The sequence below is a fragment of the Camellia sinensis genome, chromosome 5, assembly GCF_055761805.1.
Source record: "Camellia sinensis isolate YWXY chromosome 5, ASM5576180v1, whole genome shotgun sequence".
In the NCBI taxonomy this organism is placed as follows: Eukaryota; Viridiplantae; Streptophyta; class Magnoliopsida; order Ericales; family Theaceae; genus Camellia; species Camellia sinensis.
In genome coordinates, this window is record NC_138965.1 from 196,249,275 (window position 1) to 196,267,533 (window position 18,259).

Genomic DNA, 18,259 nt, shown 5'->3' on the forward strand with positions numbered 1-18,259 from the left:
AGTATTATTTTATTATTATTTTTATGTTTTGTAGGATTTTTAGGTCAAACGTATTTTGGTAATTTTCTTTATTGTTATCATGGCTGTAGGGGTCGCCCATGGGTCGTCTTGTGAGTCAAGTTATTTAATTGGGTTTTATTTATATTTCTTATTTAGTCTTAAATTAGTTTTAGAAATCAAATATATTATAATGGTTTCCTTTTTTTTGTTATAGTTGGTTTAGGAAGTCTTCTAATTCTATGTAAAGCCATGTAATGCTTATAATTCGATAGAGTTCATATTTTAGAGAATTTTTCAGAGCTTTTGAAGCTTCTTATGGATTATGTGATGCCTAAGGAATTCTAGGAGTGATTCTTAGACCTATCTTCTTCTTCTCCTTTCTTTCTTTCTTAGATTTCAGCACTTTCACAGCCCCAGAACTGCCCTTACAGCGCTGTCCCTATTTGTCCTACATCAACATGTATGATAGAACTATGATCATAATGAAAACAAGTGTAAGTGAACCTAGTGATTTTTTAATTATTGTATGTTTGCATTAGGGATATGGTAGTGACTGCAGTGTGGGTGTGTCCTGTATTTCTCTTTTTCATGTCTGAGGTGCTTCATGTATCACTCGGAGTGAATTTTGGTGTAGAAAAATTTCAGAGACATAACAGAAAATCAAAACAGTCAGCCCTATTTTAAGTATAACGCTTGTACGCTTTGACAAAAAAGAGAAGAGAAGGAGTAATACTAAATTAGAAGTTTAGAAAGACGCTCTAAAATGAAGAAGGTTTAAGATAAGTTGGACTAAAACTGAGTGTATGAAATGCTACTTTTGTAAAACCTGAAATACAAATGAGGTGGTAGTTATAATTGCAGGCTAATAACCAAAGTACCTAGGCTCGATTATACATACAGAGGGACAAAATGGTGATGGTGCTACTCATAAAAAAGAGGAAGAATAAATTTTTGTCTGATCTTTGACCTTTTCTTATATGTATATGTAATTAGTGTTTTATAAATGATATATTAGCATACTAACAACAAAAAACTGAAAAAGCTCAAACTAGTGCTATTGGCTTATCAAAGCCAATCAACATGCTTACACTTCTTGTTATTGTCGGGTACTTGTGTAGGTCAATGCAAGGTATTTTCAAACCCTGAAGCTATGGGAAAAATCATCGATGTTGCAACTCTTCTGGGTAGATCTAGAGGTTTGTGCACATTTGAGCTGTAATGTTGGTTCTCTTGTTGTGCGTTTGAACGTTACCAAACTTTTAGAGATGGTGTTGCATAAGGTGGTGACATAGCAGTTTATCTTCCCAGCATGTGTTCTATTTACTATCCCATGTGAACTTAAAAAAGAAGTGCCGGCATTCAACTTTGTCTCCATATATCTTGAGCTAGAGTTTGTACATCATAATTTCAGCCTCAGATCAGTCTGGAATGATTGCAAGAAATAATTGTTGCAGCAGGTTTGGCATTCATTGATTGCTCTGCCAGTTCTGAGCCTATTGGAGTGCTAAACTGAGTGGTAGATTTGGGTTGTTGTGTTGTGATGGCCAATAAGAAGCCTCTTAGTTCTTCAATGGTAACTAATCCTTTTATGTATTTCTTACGCACCCTAGTTTGTTAATGGATGCCTTTTGATGTTTCTGTTTGTGATAAAGGTAATGATAGTATGTGGTTGCTGTTTGATTGTTCTGCTTACCATGACAAATTGTGGGGAAAAATTTCATATAATATTTCATTTGCTTTCTGTTGTCTGAAGAAAAGTTATTTTTTGTCTGGATTGTAGGAAGATTATGATAAGTTGCTTGCATATCCACGTCGCATTCGACATGAGTCAACTGTGAGTGTGCTTTTTACTTGGTTGGTGCAGATAGAAGTGTTTTTACACCTTCGAACATAGATAACATATGAATGTGATGGTCGGAGACTATTGTTGTGCAATAGTGAGTGGACAGATGATTATGACTTGCAGATCAAAACTGAAATTTTTGCTAATCTCTTCTTTGTCTTTTAGAGCTAATATTCAAGACTGAAATTGTGATTCAGTTGATGAAATTATACTAAATTGAAATACATTGTTGTATTCTTTCACATATTACTGCAATTACGAACCAGTTAAGATGTATAAAGTCTGTTAATGTAGGTTTAAATATTTCAGCTTGTATGCTTTCTGTTTGATGTAGAGATGGGTCTGCCAATATTAGCATTCAACCAGTTATGACTTATGAATGTCTTCCATACACTGTTTGTAAGCGGTTTGTAATAAATTCTTCAGTGGTTTTGGTGGTACTTGGAAGACACTGTAATAAATTGGAAACCTCTTTACGGAGTCTTGTTTTTAATATAAGCTCTTCTAAATAGTTTTGGCCAATTAGTTGTTTCATTTGGGAAAAACCATTTATCTTGAGTAGATCTTGCTCCCTAAACCTGCTTCTGCTTCTCCTATAACTATAAAAATTTCATTGTTTCTGTTAGTTTTTGTTTATAAAAATTGAGCTTGATAGGACTAATCATTTATAGTCTGCATAATTTCATGCTGTGATATTTAATAAAAAATAATAATTTCATGCTATGACAACTGGTAGGTTGGTGCTGGCCTCCCTGTTATAGCATCCTTAAATCGTATACTTTCATCTGGAGATCTCATGCACCATATCATTGGGAGCTTAAGTGGTATAGCATTTATTTTTATTTTTTTATTTTTTTTTTGAAATGTCTTATTTCTTCTTCATGCTTGCTTGCATATATCGAACATGCTTTGTTTTTTAAGTTGTAATTTTATCATTTTGTTTCATATCCTTGTATGTGAATAGGTACGATGGGTTATGTAATGAGCGAGGTAGAAGATGGAAAGCCATTCAGCCAAGTTGTCAAATCTGCTAAAAGCCTTGGTTACACTGAACCAGGTTTAATAATTTATGATGTTACCATTTTAATAAATCAGTTTAGCTGAATTCTAGGATTCTTCTTGGTATAGAAAAGCCATATCTAAATAATTAGTGATATGGGTCCAAATTGTCAATTATAAGGTCTTTTTTACCTTGACTGTTTGTCTATTCCTGTTATTCATTTCCAATTTTTGTTGAAAAGAAAAAGGCAAGACAATGAAAACTGTGAGCTTAATTCAAAATTCCTATGGCATTTTATTAGTATTAGATTAATGAATTTATTTGTTTCTTAAACTTTTTGACAGAAAGCATATATTTTGTAAGAATTTTGCGTTATACATTACTTTGATATCTATATATGATGCTTGGTCATTTCTTGTTTGTTTGTTTGTTTCTTGAAATTTTTGTTCTGTATTGAAGGATTTCTGCTAAAATATATCTTTTTTTTGCCATTAGTTTCTAATTTGTTATAGGAAAGTGAGTGACTTCCGACCATTGTACAAATGAATGTGATTTTTTTTTTTTTGGAGTTTTCCCTCATTATGGTTAAGGATTTTGTTTTCTATTATTATTTTTAAGGAAAACTCGTCAGATGTATTCATTCATATCATATCTGGTAGGTAGGGTAGCAGAATGGATGAATATGCTTTCCCTTGATGTCTTGGGAAAGAGAACGGAAAGGAGGCACAAATGTTATGCCACCTTATTTATGTGAACTGCAAATTTATATTTTTTTTTTGGTACACGTTAATCTTTTGTGTGTGATTACTTAGATTAGGGGCCTTGATCATCAGTGCTGATTGAATGTCTGCTCAAGCTGCTCATCTACAACCCAAAGTTTAATCTAAAACTAAGAACATCAGAATCATTCATGTTTTAATTAATATGTGGTATTATTCATTAAAATAAACTTTACCAACTTTATTAAAAAATCATATATAAAAGTGAACTGAATCAATGGAGCTTTGATAGTTAACTATGCCTGTATTTGTTATGGCTGTTAGCTTATTAATCATTGTGTACTGAAATTTGCTGGTACAGCAACAGGTACAGTTTTATTATGCCACCTAGTTGTCTCAATACGATGTACATGTTTATAGGATTTAATTGATTTTTGCAAAGATACGGGTTTGCAATCCAGTGTTGCTGCCACTATCATGCTTCTTTGATTATTTTTTTTCCAATTCTGTTTCTTTATTAGGTGCCTTACATCACTACTGCTTTGATGGATGCAAAGCGTGGCACGGAAGGGCACAAGGATCTTTTTGATTGGCTATCAAGGCAACTTAGTGGATTAAGCAATTTTCTTGATGCTGTAAATCTGAATTATGTATTGTTTCAATTTGTTATGCTAGATGGATGTGACTTGTGAATGAAAACTTAGAATAGTTGTATTGTGTCGAATGTTAATGAATTATGTATTGTGTCAAATGTTAATGATTCAGTTAATTTGAATGATGCTTTAAAATTATAGGTTTATTATGGATTGAATGAATTATTAGGAATTACAGGTGTATTGTTTTCCTGCTTTGGCGACCAATTTATTAGTCGCAACAAATAAATTATTTTTTTTCGCAAAAAATGACAATTGCCGACCAAGAGTTTCGGTCGCAAAAAATACATCTATTGCCGACCAAAACAGCTCTTGGTTGTGGAAACTCACTTTTGCCGACCAAAAGGTTTGGTCGCGAAAAGTAATAAATGGCAACCAAAACCTTTTTTGGTCGTGAAATGTCACAATTGACGACCAAACTTTTTGGTCGCGGAATGTCATGATTGGCGACCAAAATTTTTTGGTCGCGGAATGTCATGATTGGCGACTAAAAATTTTGGTTGCGGAATGTCACAATTGGCGACCAAACTTTTTGGTCGTTGAATGTGATAATTGGCGACCAAACTTTTTAATCGTTGAATGTGATAATTGGCGACCAAACTTTTTGGTCGGGAAAATATTACTTTTTGCGACCAAAGTGTTTTGGCGACAAAAAAAATTAGTCGCAGTAATTAAATATTTAGCGACCAAAAATTTAGTCGCGAAATCCAACTTTTGCCGACCAACCATAATTTTGGTCGCGAATTACTTTTGCCGACCCTCAATTGGAGACCAAAGTAGCGACCAAAAAAATTGGTCGCGGATAACTTTTGCCGACCAAAAATTGACTCTTAGCGACCAATTTTTTTGTTGCCAAAAGTGGTAATTCTTGTAGTGATCGCCGTCGCCATCTCCATCATCGCCTCCTCTTCTCTCTTCTCTCTTCTCCAACCACCACCAGCGTCCCTCATTGCCACTGCCGTAACCGCTACAGCTCTGCCTCTGTCGCCAACAAAGAAGCAAATGAGTGGTGGTGGGAACAACTATTCTAGTTACCAAATCATCAGATGAAAACCCAATGTATACCAGACTCTGCTGTACCATCACCAGATCTCGCTTCGACCGCTTTCTGACCACTGGATCGGCTCATCATCAAGCCAGATAAACCTCTCTCGGCTACACTTACGTCAATTTCGGTTGTGCCCAAGATGATTAGACTTTGATTCCCATTTTCAATTTTTTTTTTTTTTTTTTTTTATGATTTGTTTGTTTGTTTGATTGCTTGATCGGTTAAATTTTTATTCATATTGATCTTAGTGAAACATCAGATACATACTAGAAATGTGTTTGGATTGAATTTCTCGGGTTTGGACCAGAGAAATTCTCTGGTTTGGATTGAATTTTCTATGGTTCAGACCAAAGAAATTCTCTGGTTTTTCAAATGAAGCACAGTGAATTGCTTTGCATTAGTAAAGTCTAGTTTAAAAAATTGACAATTTTGTTCACAGAAATTTTAATTTCCCCAAGTTTGATTCCGGAGCAATTCTCTCTGCACGTAATGAGACAAAGGAATTTCTCTGATTTGAAGAGAATTTCTCTGGTTTAGAGATAATTTCTCTGTGAAGTTCAGAGAAAATGAAACCAGAGAAATTCTCTGTGAACCCAAATTTCTCTAGTTTGTATTTGTGATTATTTGTTGCGTTGATTGGATTGATTTCTTGATTGGCTATCAATTGTGTCTGAACCCTCCCAAGTGTTGTTTTTTTCTTGTTAGATTCGTTTAGGTTAGTGTTTATTGGATAATGGGTTTCTGGTTATTAGAGTTTCTTATTGATTGAGTAATAATGTTACTAGATTTGGTTTCTTCAATTGATCATAATAGCATCTATTTCTCTGGTTTAGAATTTCTTTGGGCAAAGAATTTCTCTGGGAATTTCTCTGTTTGGAAAATTCCCATAATTTTTTTGGGAAAGGCAAAGAATTTCTCTAGGAAATTCCCAAAATTTTCCTGGAGAATTTCTCCGGGCAAAGAATTTCTCTAGAAAGTCCAGAGAAATTCTCTTGATCGAATTTTCGCTGGATCCATGTTGAGAGATCCTTTATGTTATAAAATCTTAATACCAGGGATCCTAAAATAAATCACCCGATGAATTAATAGGTACACGAAAGGTTCAATGACAATGTCGTCTTCAAAGTCAATCATCTTAAAAGAAATAATAAAATAATAAAAATCTTAAAGAATGATATACTTATAAATTTTGGGAGTTAGACTTTAAAAAAAATACAAATTCATAAAAAAAATTATAAATTTAATTATTAATATTTATAAATTTTTTTTATTGATTTATAATTATTATTTTTGCATGTCACTGTTGTGATATTTTCCTTCAATTTTCAACAAAAAATCAAAAGCAGTTAAAAATGAATCAAAATAGTGGTTGAGGTGGTGGGTCAGTAAAACTATTTAATGTTTTTTGGTGGCTTTGTGGCAAGTGTGTTTGGCAACTTGGTAAAGACTTGGGGGTTAAGACCCTATGTCCCAAGTTCAAAATCCCTTGGGCCAATCTCCTGAGTGTAGGGCAGTTGGTTAGGAGGTTAGCCTCAAGTTGTTGCTACCACAACACTTGGTGTGGGCCCAATGCTCCCCTGCTGTTCGAGTCCTGACTTAAGCAGAGCTTGTCTTGCGAGGTCAAGACAAGTTCCCAAGTTATAGTCTCCTATCTCAGAACGGACAACAGGCCACCTTGGTGATCTCTACAAGGGGCGCTGCCCTGGACCTGCAAGAGAGTGGGAGGATTTTCCTGTAACAAAAAAAAAAAAAAAAAGGAGCCAAACAATACTAAACGGTCTCACCCAACAACATTTCACCCGTAGCGATTCAAGGTGAGGAGTTGGCGGATGGCGGTGATTGGTGGTGCACGATGGCATGGCTGGCTTGAGTTGTTAAGTCCGATTAATTAAACTTATTTACCTACATATCCTAACTAATAAATTTATCACTATAAAAATAATAGACTAATAAATTATCACTATACATTTATTCATAAAAACAAAGAGACTGATAAATTTATGACTATAAATTTATTCATAAAAATAAGAGACTGATAAATTTATCAATAGGACTTAATGGATAATAAGTCTCAAAAGTAGGACCTATTGCTAACTTCTCCTAAAATAAAAAAGATAAAAATTTATTTCTATTGCATGACAATTTAACAAAATTTAGATAACAAATATATATTTATAATAGTTGAACTTCAATTAATTGAATCGAATTTTTATTTTTTAACTTACCAATGCTATAAGAACTAAAATTAATTAGGGGTAAGGATGATAATTTTTTACATAACTCAAGCAACATATAAAATTCGCAAGTTACGATTGACTATATTTCAACATGAATCCAAGTATGACACGACTCAATAATATGAATTATTAGTTATATATTTTAATATTCACTAAGGGATGCCATGACATTTTTTTAATCTTTTATTTAACTCTATCTAACTGAATAAAAAAATATGTAAAATAATAATTAAGGCTAATATCTTTTTTTCATTTAAGATATGTATTTTCTTATTACCTATTTCAGAGTCAATCTAGTTAAATATATATAGTAATAAGGTACAATTTTTTTAATTAGAAAAATGCAATTGAATTAAAATCAAACATTCTTTGAATAATTTCATTTAGTAGAAATAAATTTTATAAAATATAACTTATGAGAAAAAATTTAATCTCTCCATACACTTGCTAAGTTATTTTTAACTAAAAGTGAAAGTTTTCACATTAAACATCATTCGGACACTAATCAAAATAACAACATACGACAACATGAAAATAAATGAAAGCTAATATTGAAATAATTATGAAATAACACGACATGATACACTCTCTTGGTTGGGGGCCCTAAATTTTGTTCAAAATTGAAAGCCTGAGGCGACTGCCTTAGTTGCCTCACCTCAGGGCCAGCCCTGCATGGTAGAAGTGAGAGAGGAGAATGAATGTGCTTGCACTGAGAGAGAGGAGGGGTGGTCAAATGTCAAAGTTGGGGCGGATTTTTAGTAATCCACACCTGCCCTGTATCATATTAGAATGGGACAAATCGAAGGATGGAGGGGTCGAGTGAGGGATATGAAACGGGTTAATTTTATAAGTTAAAAAATAAAAATCAAAGATAATATAGTATATTACACATAATGATTTATACTTAATGAGAATTATAAAATATAAGATAAAAATAAAAGCAATTGTTATTCCCACTTCACTTTGTTCCAAATGCACTCCATTCTTTATTTTTATTATACGTAGTAACATTAATACCCTTATGATTTTGATTTTTTAGACAATGGAGTATTTGGAAAAAAGAGAGTATTTGGAAAAAAAGTGGAGTGAAAATAATGGCTCCTAAAATAAATGAATAAAATTAATATTAAGTATAATATGTTAGTGTTTTAATCTTATCATAGTGAAAAAAATTAAATTATATTATATATATAAATATATTTAATAAAATATATCGAGGCAGGAGTGGGATAGAAGGGGGTAGGGGAAGCAAAATGCGTTCATGCACTACTTCCTTAATAGGACGGGAAAAAATAACTATCCCTAAGAATGAGTCACAAAATCGAGTTTTTTTTTTTTTTTCTTTTTGGTGGTAAATTACACTGAGCTCTCTTGAAATTTAAAGAAAATATAATAAATTACATAATTTTGACATAATTATACTGACTCTCCTTTTAGTAAGGCCAAAGAAACCAAAACTAATTCAGCTGGTATGAAAACATAAAAATACATAAGAGAACATATATATTACAATGTAAAAGAAATAATAATAATATTTTTTTATTCATATAACTAACGAATTTTAGATAAAAATAAGTAAAATATTAGATGAATTAAAATTTTGAGCGAACCCAATGTAATCATGTCAGATTTGTGACTGTATTTTGTCAAACTTCTGTGGTGCTATGGACTGGGAAAGTAAAGAGAGCGATGCACCTTGTTTGTTTCCACTTTTCAAAAAACATTTTTCAGAAAATTCTACTTTCTTATTTTTTGTATTTTTTTTGTTTTTACTGAATTTTTTTTTTATATTTTAAGAAATTTTTTTACTTTTTAGACACACCTAACATAAATACACCTAAAAAGTAAAAAAAATTGTTAAAAAAATCTTTTAAAAATTCACTAAATACCAAAAATACAAAAAAAAATACAAGAATTCAGTACATTTTTTGTATTTTTATGTATTTATTAATTTTTTAAAATATTTTTTCACAAAATTTTTACTTTTTAGATACATCTAAGTAAGGTGCATCTAAAAAAGTAAAAAAAAAAAAATGTTTAAAATTTTAAAAATATTCACTAAAAACAAAAAAACACGAAAACTAAAAAAATTAGTTTTCGAAAAACTTAATCCAAAAAACTCAAACCAAACACACTGAGGCATTCGACTGGGGAAAATGAGAAAGTAACAATGGACATGAAAAATGGATGGCAGTAGATTGGGGAAGAGGTGAGGTGATGATGGATGACAATAAGGCTATGTTTGGATAGATATGAGTTTGGGATTGAACTAATAGTCCAATAAAATTATTAATCCGATATTTGGTTAAATAATTGAAGTACAGGTTAACAATCCATCCGGATATGATATCTCAAATATGATGGACTATTTGGTCCCACAGAGGGAGGTGATATATAAATTGGAGGACTAAGCCAAAGTCTGGACTATTAGTCTCTCCTTATAATCCTAACTCAATCTAAATATAGGATATGATACACAATCCAAAGGAATTTGTAGTCCTAAGACTAGTAGTCATCGAAATGTTAATCTAACCTAATCCAATCTGCCCAAACAAACATGGCCTAAGGGTGGCTATCGACATTATTGAAAGGAAAAAAGTGATTAAATTATTTAAATTGTCCTTCTTAATTAGTCATAATTAACAGATACGTATAGTTGGCTAAAATTAATATTATTTTAAAAATTCAAAATTTAAATTAAAATAATTAAAAAATAGATTTTAATTTATAATTAAGGTGAAATCTTTATTTATTCATTTTTAAAAATTTTACATATATTTTATTATTACATATTTACAAGTCTGTTCATTTCAAGAAAATTGGGTAAAACAATACCAACAGCCCAATGTTTCACTAATCCCTTTGGTATAGTAAGCTTATTACCATACCAATGAAAAATCATGCAGACCACTAATTAGTGGTTGCTTTAATGATGTGCCAGTGGGTCCCATACTGCCACCTGTATTTTGTGTCTTAGTTTTGTTTTGTTTTGTTTTTTTTTTTTTTTTGCTTTCCACACCATTAGTGATGGTGTTAGTGGTAGGAATTTAGTGATCTGTAGCATTGTTGCCATACCAATTGGGTAGAACAATTCCAAGAGCAATTCATTAAGTATGGTAAGCTTTCACAAATTCTTTATGTAGGCCCCACAGAGGGAGAGAGAGAGAGAGAGAGAACGCGAGCAGAGCCCTCCCTCTAGAGATTTCTGGTGGTATTTCGGTGAAGTTTCCGCGACCTCTTTTACTTTTCTAAACTCTTAAACTATTGATCTAACTTTTAGGTATAAATCTGAGTTTTTTATGTCTAAAGTAAGGGTTTTGGGTTTTTCTCTCTCGATTTTGATATAAATTTTTAGATTTTTAATATCCACAATGGTTCTTTTCTCTCTCAAGCCTTTTCTCATACCATTGTCTTCTGGTGGTGTCCAAAATTCGACCGCGGCGATGGCGGAGTTGGACAACAATGACAGGGATGACGTTGAATGCGATGGCGGGTGTTGATACAGATTTTACTTTTTAAATCACATCTATGAGATGATCAGTAGTTTTTCCTAAATCGTAACAATTTTTTTAATAGATTTATTTTTGTTGTTTATAATTTGTTTGGCTCTTTAGGATCTTATTGTTTTTATTATAATCTTGTATGTTGTTTATTTTATTTTCATATAACTATTTTTCCTATTCTTCATTAAAAAAAAATCTTTAAATTCTAAAACTTAAATCAACCAAAAAAAATCTTTAAATTCTAAAACTTAAATCAACCAAATCAGTCGAATTGAGATGTTTTCCAAGCCTAACTCAAGTTGTGCTGAGATCTGCCTAGGCTCGAATTATAACCCGAGGTTGCTTGCCCAACCCAACCAGAGTTAAACCCGAATTGTTTGAGTTCCCCGAATTGTAAATGAATTTCAAATTTTTTTTTTTGGCAACTACATTATTTGATTATTAAAATTTGACTCTATTTGCATTTTTTTTATATATAGAAAATCATTAATACTATCAAAATAAATAATTTATATAACGTAAGAGAGTTGACCACCATGTCTTCCTTAAGGCTTAGTCCCAAAGAGGTCATGGGTTCAATTCCCCTTAGGGGTTGAATTAAGAGAGTGCAAGCACTTTGGTGCGTTGCCAAAGGTGGGGAGATTTTCTCCCATAGGTGCTAATCTAACAACTAACAACTAACATTTGCCGATCAAAAGAAAAAAAAGAAAAAGAAAAAAAAAAGATGCAGATATAGTAGTCCTTACAATTTATGAATGAAAATAAAAAAAGTAAGATTTTATGTTATTTATATATATAATATATATTCAATATGATTTAATAATTTAAATTACTTTAATATCATATAATGGCTAATAATTTATATGTATATTTAATATTTTTATATATCTATATATGTATAATTCGAGTTTCTGGTAACTCGAGTTGTTTGACGTCTTTGCTTATGTTCGTCCAAATTTAATTCGGACTTTTGAATCTTTTCTCAAGTCCGTACTAAATTTGAAAATATTTTATCCAAACTCTAAAAAAATTCGGATTGGATTTGGGTTGCTCGGGTTGAACCCGCCCAAATTGCACCCTAACTAGGATTAGGGCTTGTTTGGAAATATATTATTTTAGTAATTTTTTTATTTTTGACTACAATTGAGGTAAAAATAATAATAATATGTTTGGGATGACTTTTTGACTTTTTACAGAAAAAAAAAATATAAAAAGTAGAGAGAAAAAAGAATCTTTGACTTTTTGGTATAAGTTGTTGACTTTTTGATTTTTAATTACTTTTTAATTTTTAAACTAAAAGATTAAATTGTGAAACAAGACCTAAGTCTAAGTTTTTATCATCCTTGGTACTTTCTAAAGGTGGTCGCAGTTCGGTTTTGGACGATTTGCGGATCAGTTTGAATCCGTCCGCATATATGCGGTTTGAGAAAAATTCAACCTGCAACGGCTCGCAGTGTGGGTTGTGGTTTGAGTGGATAGGGTATGCGAATGTCCAGGCGATTGAGGTTTTTTTCTTTAAAAATTTGCGGTTTGGACTTTTTTCTTAAAAAATTATTTTGGAGCTTTTTTTTCTCCATTTTGTAAATATTTATTTTGGGCATTTTTTCCTCCCATTTTCTAAAATGCTTCAACATTAATAATCAATGAATTAAAACTTATAAAATTAAAAACACAATAAAATCAACTCCTAATGCAAACAAATCATTAAAAATCTTAAACTTTTAAATCAAATCATAAACTAACATAAGCACATTTTTTAAAATCCTAAACTAGATCATCAATCCCATTCATTATCTACTACCCAACAATATAATTAAAGTAAAATATTCAAAATCGTAAACTCACCTAAAAGTAATTATTCATTAACTTTTACATTCATCCAAAATGCAATGATACGGGTTCTTGCGGGTGTGGGTTAAACCCGCAATCCGCAATCCACAATCATGCCGTATTCCAAACCACATTCACCTGTATTATGTCTGTAAAACTACCAATTTATATGTGGATTGATTCGATTTAAATGAGTTGGGCGGTCCAAAGAATCCTATGCCTAACCCTAATACTTTCCCACTCTAGCTTCAGATCTAACTTGTGTCTGTCGAATATTAAGATACAGACATACCTTTGCCTTGGGAAAAATATAATTTTAGGTCAAATTTTAGGACTACCTGAGCTATGCGATTATTATTGTATACGCATATATGCATCATATCAATATACTATAATGATTTATTTAGAAACCTTTAAGAAACAAGTTTATTAGAGAATACTCGTGTCTAAAAAAAAATTATCCAATGTTAAAGTGAACTAGCCTAAGAGCCTAAAAAAAGTGATTGACCAAATAGTAAAAATATTTGGTAATTATTATTTTAAACTTTATATGTAAATTACATTATAGTCTCTTTGATAGAAATAAAGATTGGTTGTTTGAGTAAGTCAGAATTGCATTAGACGGTAAAAGTCACATAAAAATATGATCAAGTCAATCTCTATAATAACATGAATAATTGTCTCATTTGGGGTGTTTTAGAAATATGGTAAAAAATTAGTTTTTAGCTTTTTACTGAATTTTTTGACTTTTTTAGTAAGTGATTTGGAAAGTTAGTAAAAAGTTGTTTTTGATTTTTTTTGGTTAATATATAATTATGATGTCACATCACAATCAAAAGACCAAACCACCCCAACCAATTTAGAAAATTTACATTTTTAACCATGTATAACCTTAAATAATATAAAGGGTATAATTGTAATTTTAAATATAACTTTTTTTCACCTTGCCAAATGACTTTTTGCTAAAACAGCCAATGTAGCTCTTTTGGAACCAAGCTGCAAACTCAGCTTTTTACCATGTTGCCAAAAAACCACACAATATACATGTTCAATCCTAAGCCACTCACTCCACTTTTGTTTATTTTAATTTGTAAAAAATTTAAAATATATATATATATATATATATTTCACTGGCTTGCCCATCAAAAAATAAAAATTTTAAATAATGAATACCGTCCCATAATTTATAGATTTTAAAAAAAGGTATTACCATATATGGAATAAAAAAACCTAAAATCAAGCCTTTTTCCTATTTTTTTATTTTTAACTCTTTCGAATTTTAACCGTACCTTTATATTTTTCAAACATTGTCTTTTTATATTCGCAAATATAAAACACTAGAATGGAGTTACATAGTGATTAGTGGAGGTGGTGAGCATAGTGGCAATAAGGATGATGATGAGCTCAGCCAGATTATTATTTGAGTGAGTTTTGAAAAGATGAGTATTACTTAAAAGAATAGCAAATAGTCTGGGAGAAGAATTGATTTAAAAAAGTAATGTGTGGTTGAGATTTCTTCAAAATGCGGATTTTACTATATAAGTGTTGAATATAGACATATTTTATAACTATCTAACCACATGTATTTATCACATGTTATTTACCATTAATTTTTTATTTTTAGGCTACTTCGCAGTGTTTAATCCAATATTAAAACCTCCAAACTAGCTCATACCGGTCATGACTAATGTTACTAATTAACCGATTAATTTTTTAGATTAAATGTAAGATAAGGGGTACCATATGATCTATAATTTAGGGCAACTCTATCTTAGGTAATTTTTTCGTATATAAATATATGTAACTATTCATTTAATAGTTTTAAACATAGATATATAATTTTTTTAACTAATTTCAAAAATTTTAATAAGTATGCATACAATATATCCATATTTCTCATTTTTATTATAAAAAATACTTACAAATATCTATTTATCAATTTAATAAATGTCAAACGATTTATAAATTGTGCATAGATGAAGACAACTTTTAATAATTAATTGAAGGTCAAGTTGGGGTAAATATTGAATTGACCAATTTCTAGCCAAACTTGAACACCACAAGTCAAACTAAATACATTTTATGTATATGACACAAGATAAATTATAATATTGATGCATGATGAGACAAATTTTTAGGCTTTACAAAACATAGAAAATTAGTATTTTGAAAAATGTAATTTACCATTATGATATGATAAATTAAAATTAATGATTGTGATTTATTCTTTAATTTTTACTAGTTAAATTATGACATGTATTTTTTTTATTAAGAACTTAGAACACATAATTAATGATATAAGAATAAAAAAAACTTATGTTATGTATAACTCTAATAAAAATAAATAAAATTTAAAAATTATTATTATTTAATTTTTAAATTATTATTTAATTTTAAAAATTATTTTTTGATAATTTATTTATACTCGTGCATAGCACGGGTATTATGTTAGTTATTTTAAATGTAAAATTCATTTTATCGTGGTTTGAGATTGGTGCACTCTATCCTATTATGATTCAAATATATTCAAAAGAATTATGTTAGAGATTCCAAATAATCTAATAAATTTTCTACCAAACCTCTCATATGGGTGTGAAACCCACACACATGTAGGTTTGTGTGAATCCCACACCCATATGAGAGGTTTGATAAAAAATTTGATAGATTATTTAGGATCTATAGCTCCTATTCAAAAAGTTCTAATGTTATATATTTTATGATGATGTTACATTACAATTTTTTAAATCATAAAATATATAATATTATAATAAAGATGCATAAGATTGGCCCATAATTGCTCCATTCAAAAATATCTTATCCACGCTTAATTTTTTGTTTTGTTTTGTTTTTTTTTTTTTTGAAATGGGCTGTCACCAAAGTTGCACCCGTTGTTAAAGTGTTGAAATTGATGACTTTTCATTTTATTAACAAGCTTCCATAAAGGTCAAAACCAAAATTACAATGATGTTGTTTGGTAATATTTATGTTTTTAGTTTTTTGTTTATATTTATAAAAATTTTAAAAATTTAAATAAAAACTTGTTTGGTAAATTTTTTATTTATAAATCAATGGTCTCAGTTTATAAATTTGGCCAAAAAATAAAAATACAAAAAATGAGTTTAGGTTTTGAGTTTTCAATTTTTTTTTTACCACCCAACACTAACCACTTGCCACCATTTTCCACCACCACCCACCACCTACCATCACCACTTTCCACCACCGTTTTTCGCCGCCGCCGCCGCCGCCACCACCACCCGCCACTTGCCATCACTTTCCACCACCGTCTTCTGCCACCATCACCCACCATTTTCCACCATCGTCTTCCGCCACCGCCACCACCCGCCATCATTTTCCACCACCATCTTCCGCCGCCACCACTCGTCTCCATCCACCAACCCGCCACCACTTGACATTTCTTACTCTTTTTTATATTTTTAAAATTTTTTAAACATTTTGTCTAAACCAAACGCGTTTGTAATTTATGTTTTTCTAAAAATAAACAATAAGTAAATAAAAACCAGATTATAAAATTTTTGTAAATATAAACTGAAAACGTAAACGTTACCAAGCAGGCCAAATGTGTTTTGTTTCAGTTTTTTAAAAATTAATTTTTTTATTTTTTTATTTTTAGTGAATATGTTTAAAATTTTATGTAATTTTTTATATTTTTTAGATGCACCTTTCATTTTTTTAAAATTCACTTTTTTTTTATTTTTTCTTTTTAGTGAATATTTTTAAAATTTTAAATAATTTTTTTTATTTTTTTAGATGCACCTTACTTAGATGTATCTAAATAGTAAAATATTAATAAAAAATATTTTAAACAATTAATAAATACACAAAATACAAAAAAATGTACTGAATTTTTTAAAAATATTTTTCGATATTTAGTGAATTTTTTAAAGATTTTTTTTTTATAAATATTATACTTAAAGTATATTTATGTTAGGTGTGTCTAAATTTTTTTAAAAATTACTTAAAATATTAAAAAAATTCATTGAAACATTAAAATACAGAAAATAAAAAGTATAATTTTTTGAAAATTAAGACCAACCAAGCTGAATGTGACCGTTTGGTGCAGCTATATTTTTAATTTTTTTTTATCGCTTTCAACTTAGTTTAAGCTAAAATGTAATGTTTGATCCGGCTTTTTGAAATAACTTATGCTTGTTAAAATATAAAATTTCTTCATCATCTTTTTGGGGTGTGTGTGCTCGCTTAAAATTATGAAAGTTCACAAATTTCTCAGCATTTGTTTACATAATTTTATGTCAAATATAAATCATGTTATACTACCTCCCTTATGTTCTTTTTTTTTTTTTTTTAAGGATAGATTCATACAAAACAAGTTCATAATTTAAAAACGAGACTTCACCCAACGAAAATAAAAAAATAAATTTATGATAAGACTTCGTCTTAAATGACTCTAAGGGATTGTTTGGGTAGCAATTAAAATAATATACTTAGGTCTCGTTTGGCAAGTGATTTTTTTATTTAAAAAGACAAAAAGTTACTAAAAAAAATCAAAAAGCCAACAATCTATACCAAAAAGTCAAAGATTCCATTTTTACTCTACTTTTTGTACATCTTTTCGTAAAAAATCAAAAAATCATCCCAAATATACTAGTTTATTTTACATCATATTTTAGCCAAAAAGTTAAAAAATTACTAAAAAAACATGTTCCCAAATGAGGCCTTATTATCTCTTTATATTTTTTATGTCACATCACTTTTCTATTTTTTATACATCTTTTCTTAAAAAGTAAAAAAATAACTAAAATAACCCATTCCTTACTTATCAATAACTAACGTAGTTAGTAGGCCCATCAACTTTAGAATGCCTTGTATATATTTATTTGGAAGCAGACTAACAGATGCTATTTGGGCCTGTGGAGCTCACCATGGGCCTCATTTCGGTAATTTTAATAGTTTGTTTTGTCAAACATTTCGTGTATTTTATTCACACAAAAAATTAAGTCGATCCGAATAATAACATATTCAATTTATCGCGTTTTTATCAAAAAAAAATAGACGATAATTGTGTTTTTAAAAATAAATCATAGATTTTTAATGCAATAAACGTAATAAATTGAACAAGTAATAGTTATCGGATTAATTTAATTTTTTGTATAAATAAAATACACGAAATATCTAACAAAATGAACGATTTAAATAATTGAAACAGAACCGTGATAAACCATACCGCCCAAACAATACCCTCTAATCTAGCTTTCGGGCGGGGGAAGATTCTTCTCCTATTTATTTATCCTCATGACAACCCGTTTTCTCCCATTTAACTTTTGACATGGTATTTCCTGTAGGCTTGGGGAAATACTAGATTAGAATTTATTCATTTTTGTTTGCCTTTGTCTTCATTTACCTTTTATGATTAGCTTCTTGTAATATTTTTTTTATAGTTTTTATTT

At 30.1% G+C, this 18,259-nt stretch overlaps 2 protein-coding genes across 4 annotated transcripts in view; both read left to right on the forward strand.

Annotated features, from left to right (window-relative positions):
* Window positions 1-18,259, forward strand: part of LOC114315891 (phosphate transporter PHO1 homolog 3) — a 207,001-nt gene that overhangs the window by 120,282 nt on the left and 68,460 nt on the right. The window lies entirely within an intron of this gene.
* Window positions 328-4,387, forward strand: LOC145791112 (homoserine dehydrogenase-like). The gene is made up of 7 exons (XM_082871028.1): window positions 328-494; window positions 1,119-1,196; window positions 1,458-1,573; window positions 1,781-1,834; window positions 2,580-2,667; window positions 2,808-2,900; window positions 4,084-4,387. Exons 3-7 carry the CDS (start codon window positions 1,541-1,543, stop codon window positions 4,149-4,151), a joined length of 336 nt encoding a protein of 111 aa, XP_082727154.1. The 5' UTR covers window positions 328-494; window positions 1,119-1,196; window positions 1,458-1,540; the 3' UTR covers window positions 4,152-4,387.

Excerpts from the sequence above, each read along its gene's own strand:
- LOC145791112 (XM_082871028.1), top strand. The coding sequence starts at position 1,541 with ATGGCCAATAAGAAGCCTCTTAGTTCTTCAATG. Across the intron at positions 1,574-1,780 it reads AGCCTCTTAGTTCTTCAATG|GAAGATTATGATAAGTTGCT; the intron begins GTAACTAATCCT and ends TCTGGATTGTAG. Across the intron at positions 2,901-4,083 it reads CCTTGGTTACACTGAACCAG|GTGCCTTACATCACTACTGC; the intron begins GTTTAATAATTT and ends TTTCTTTATTAG.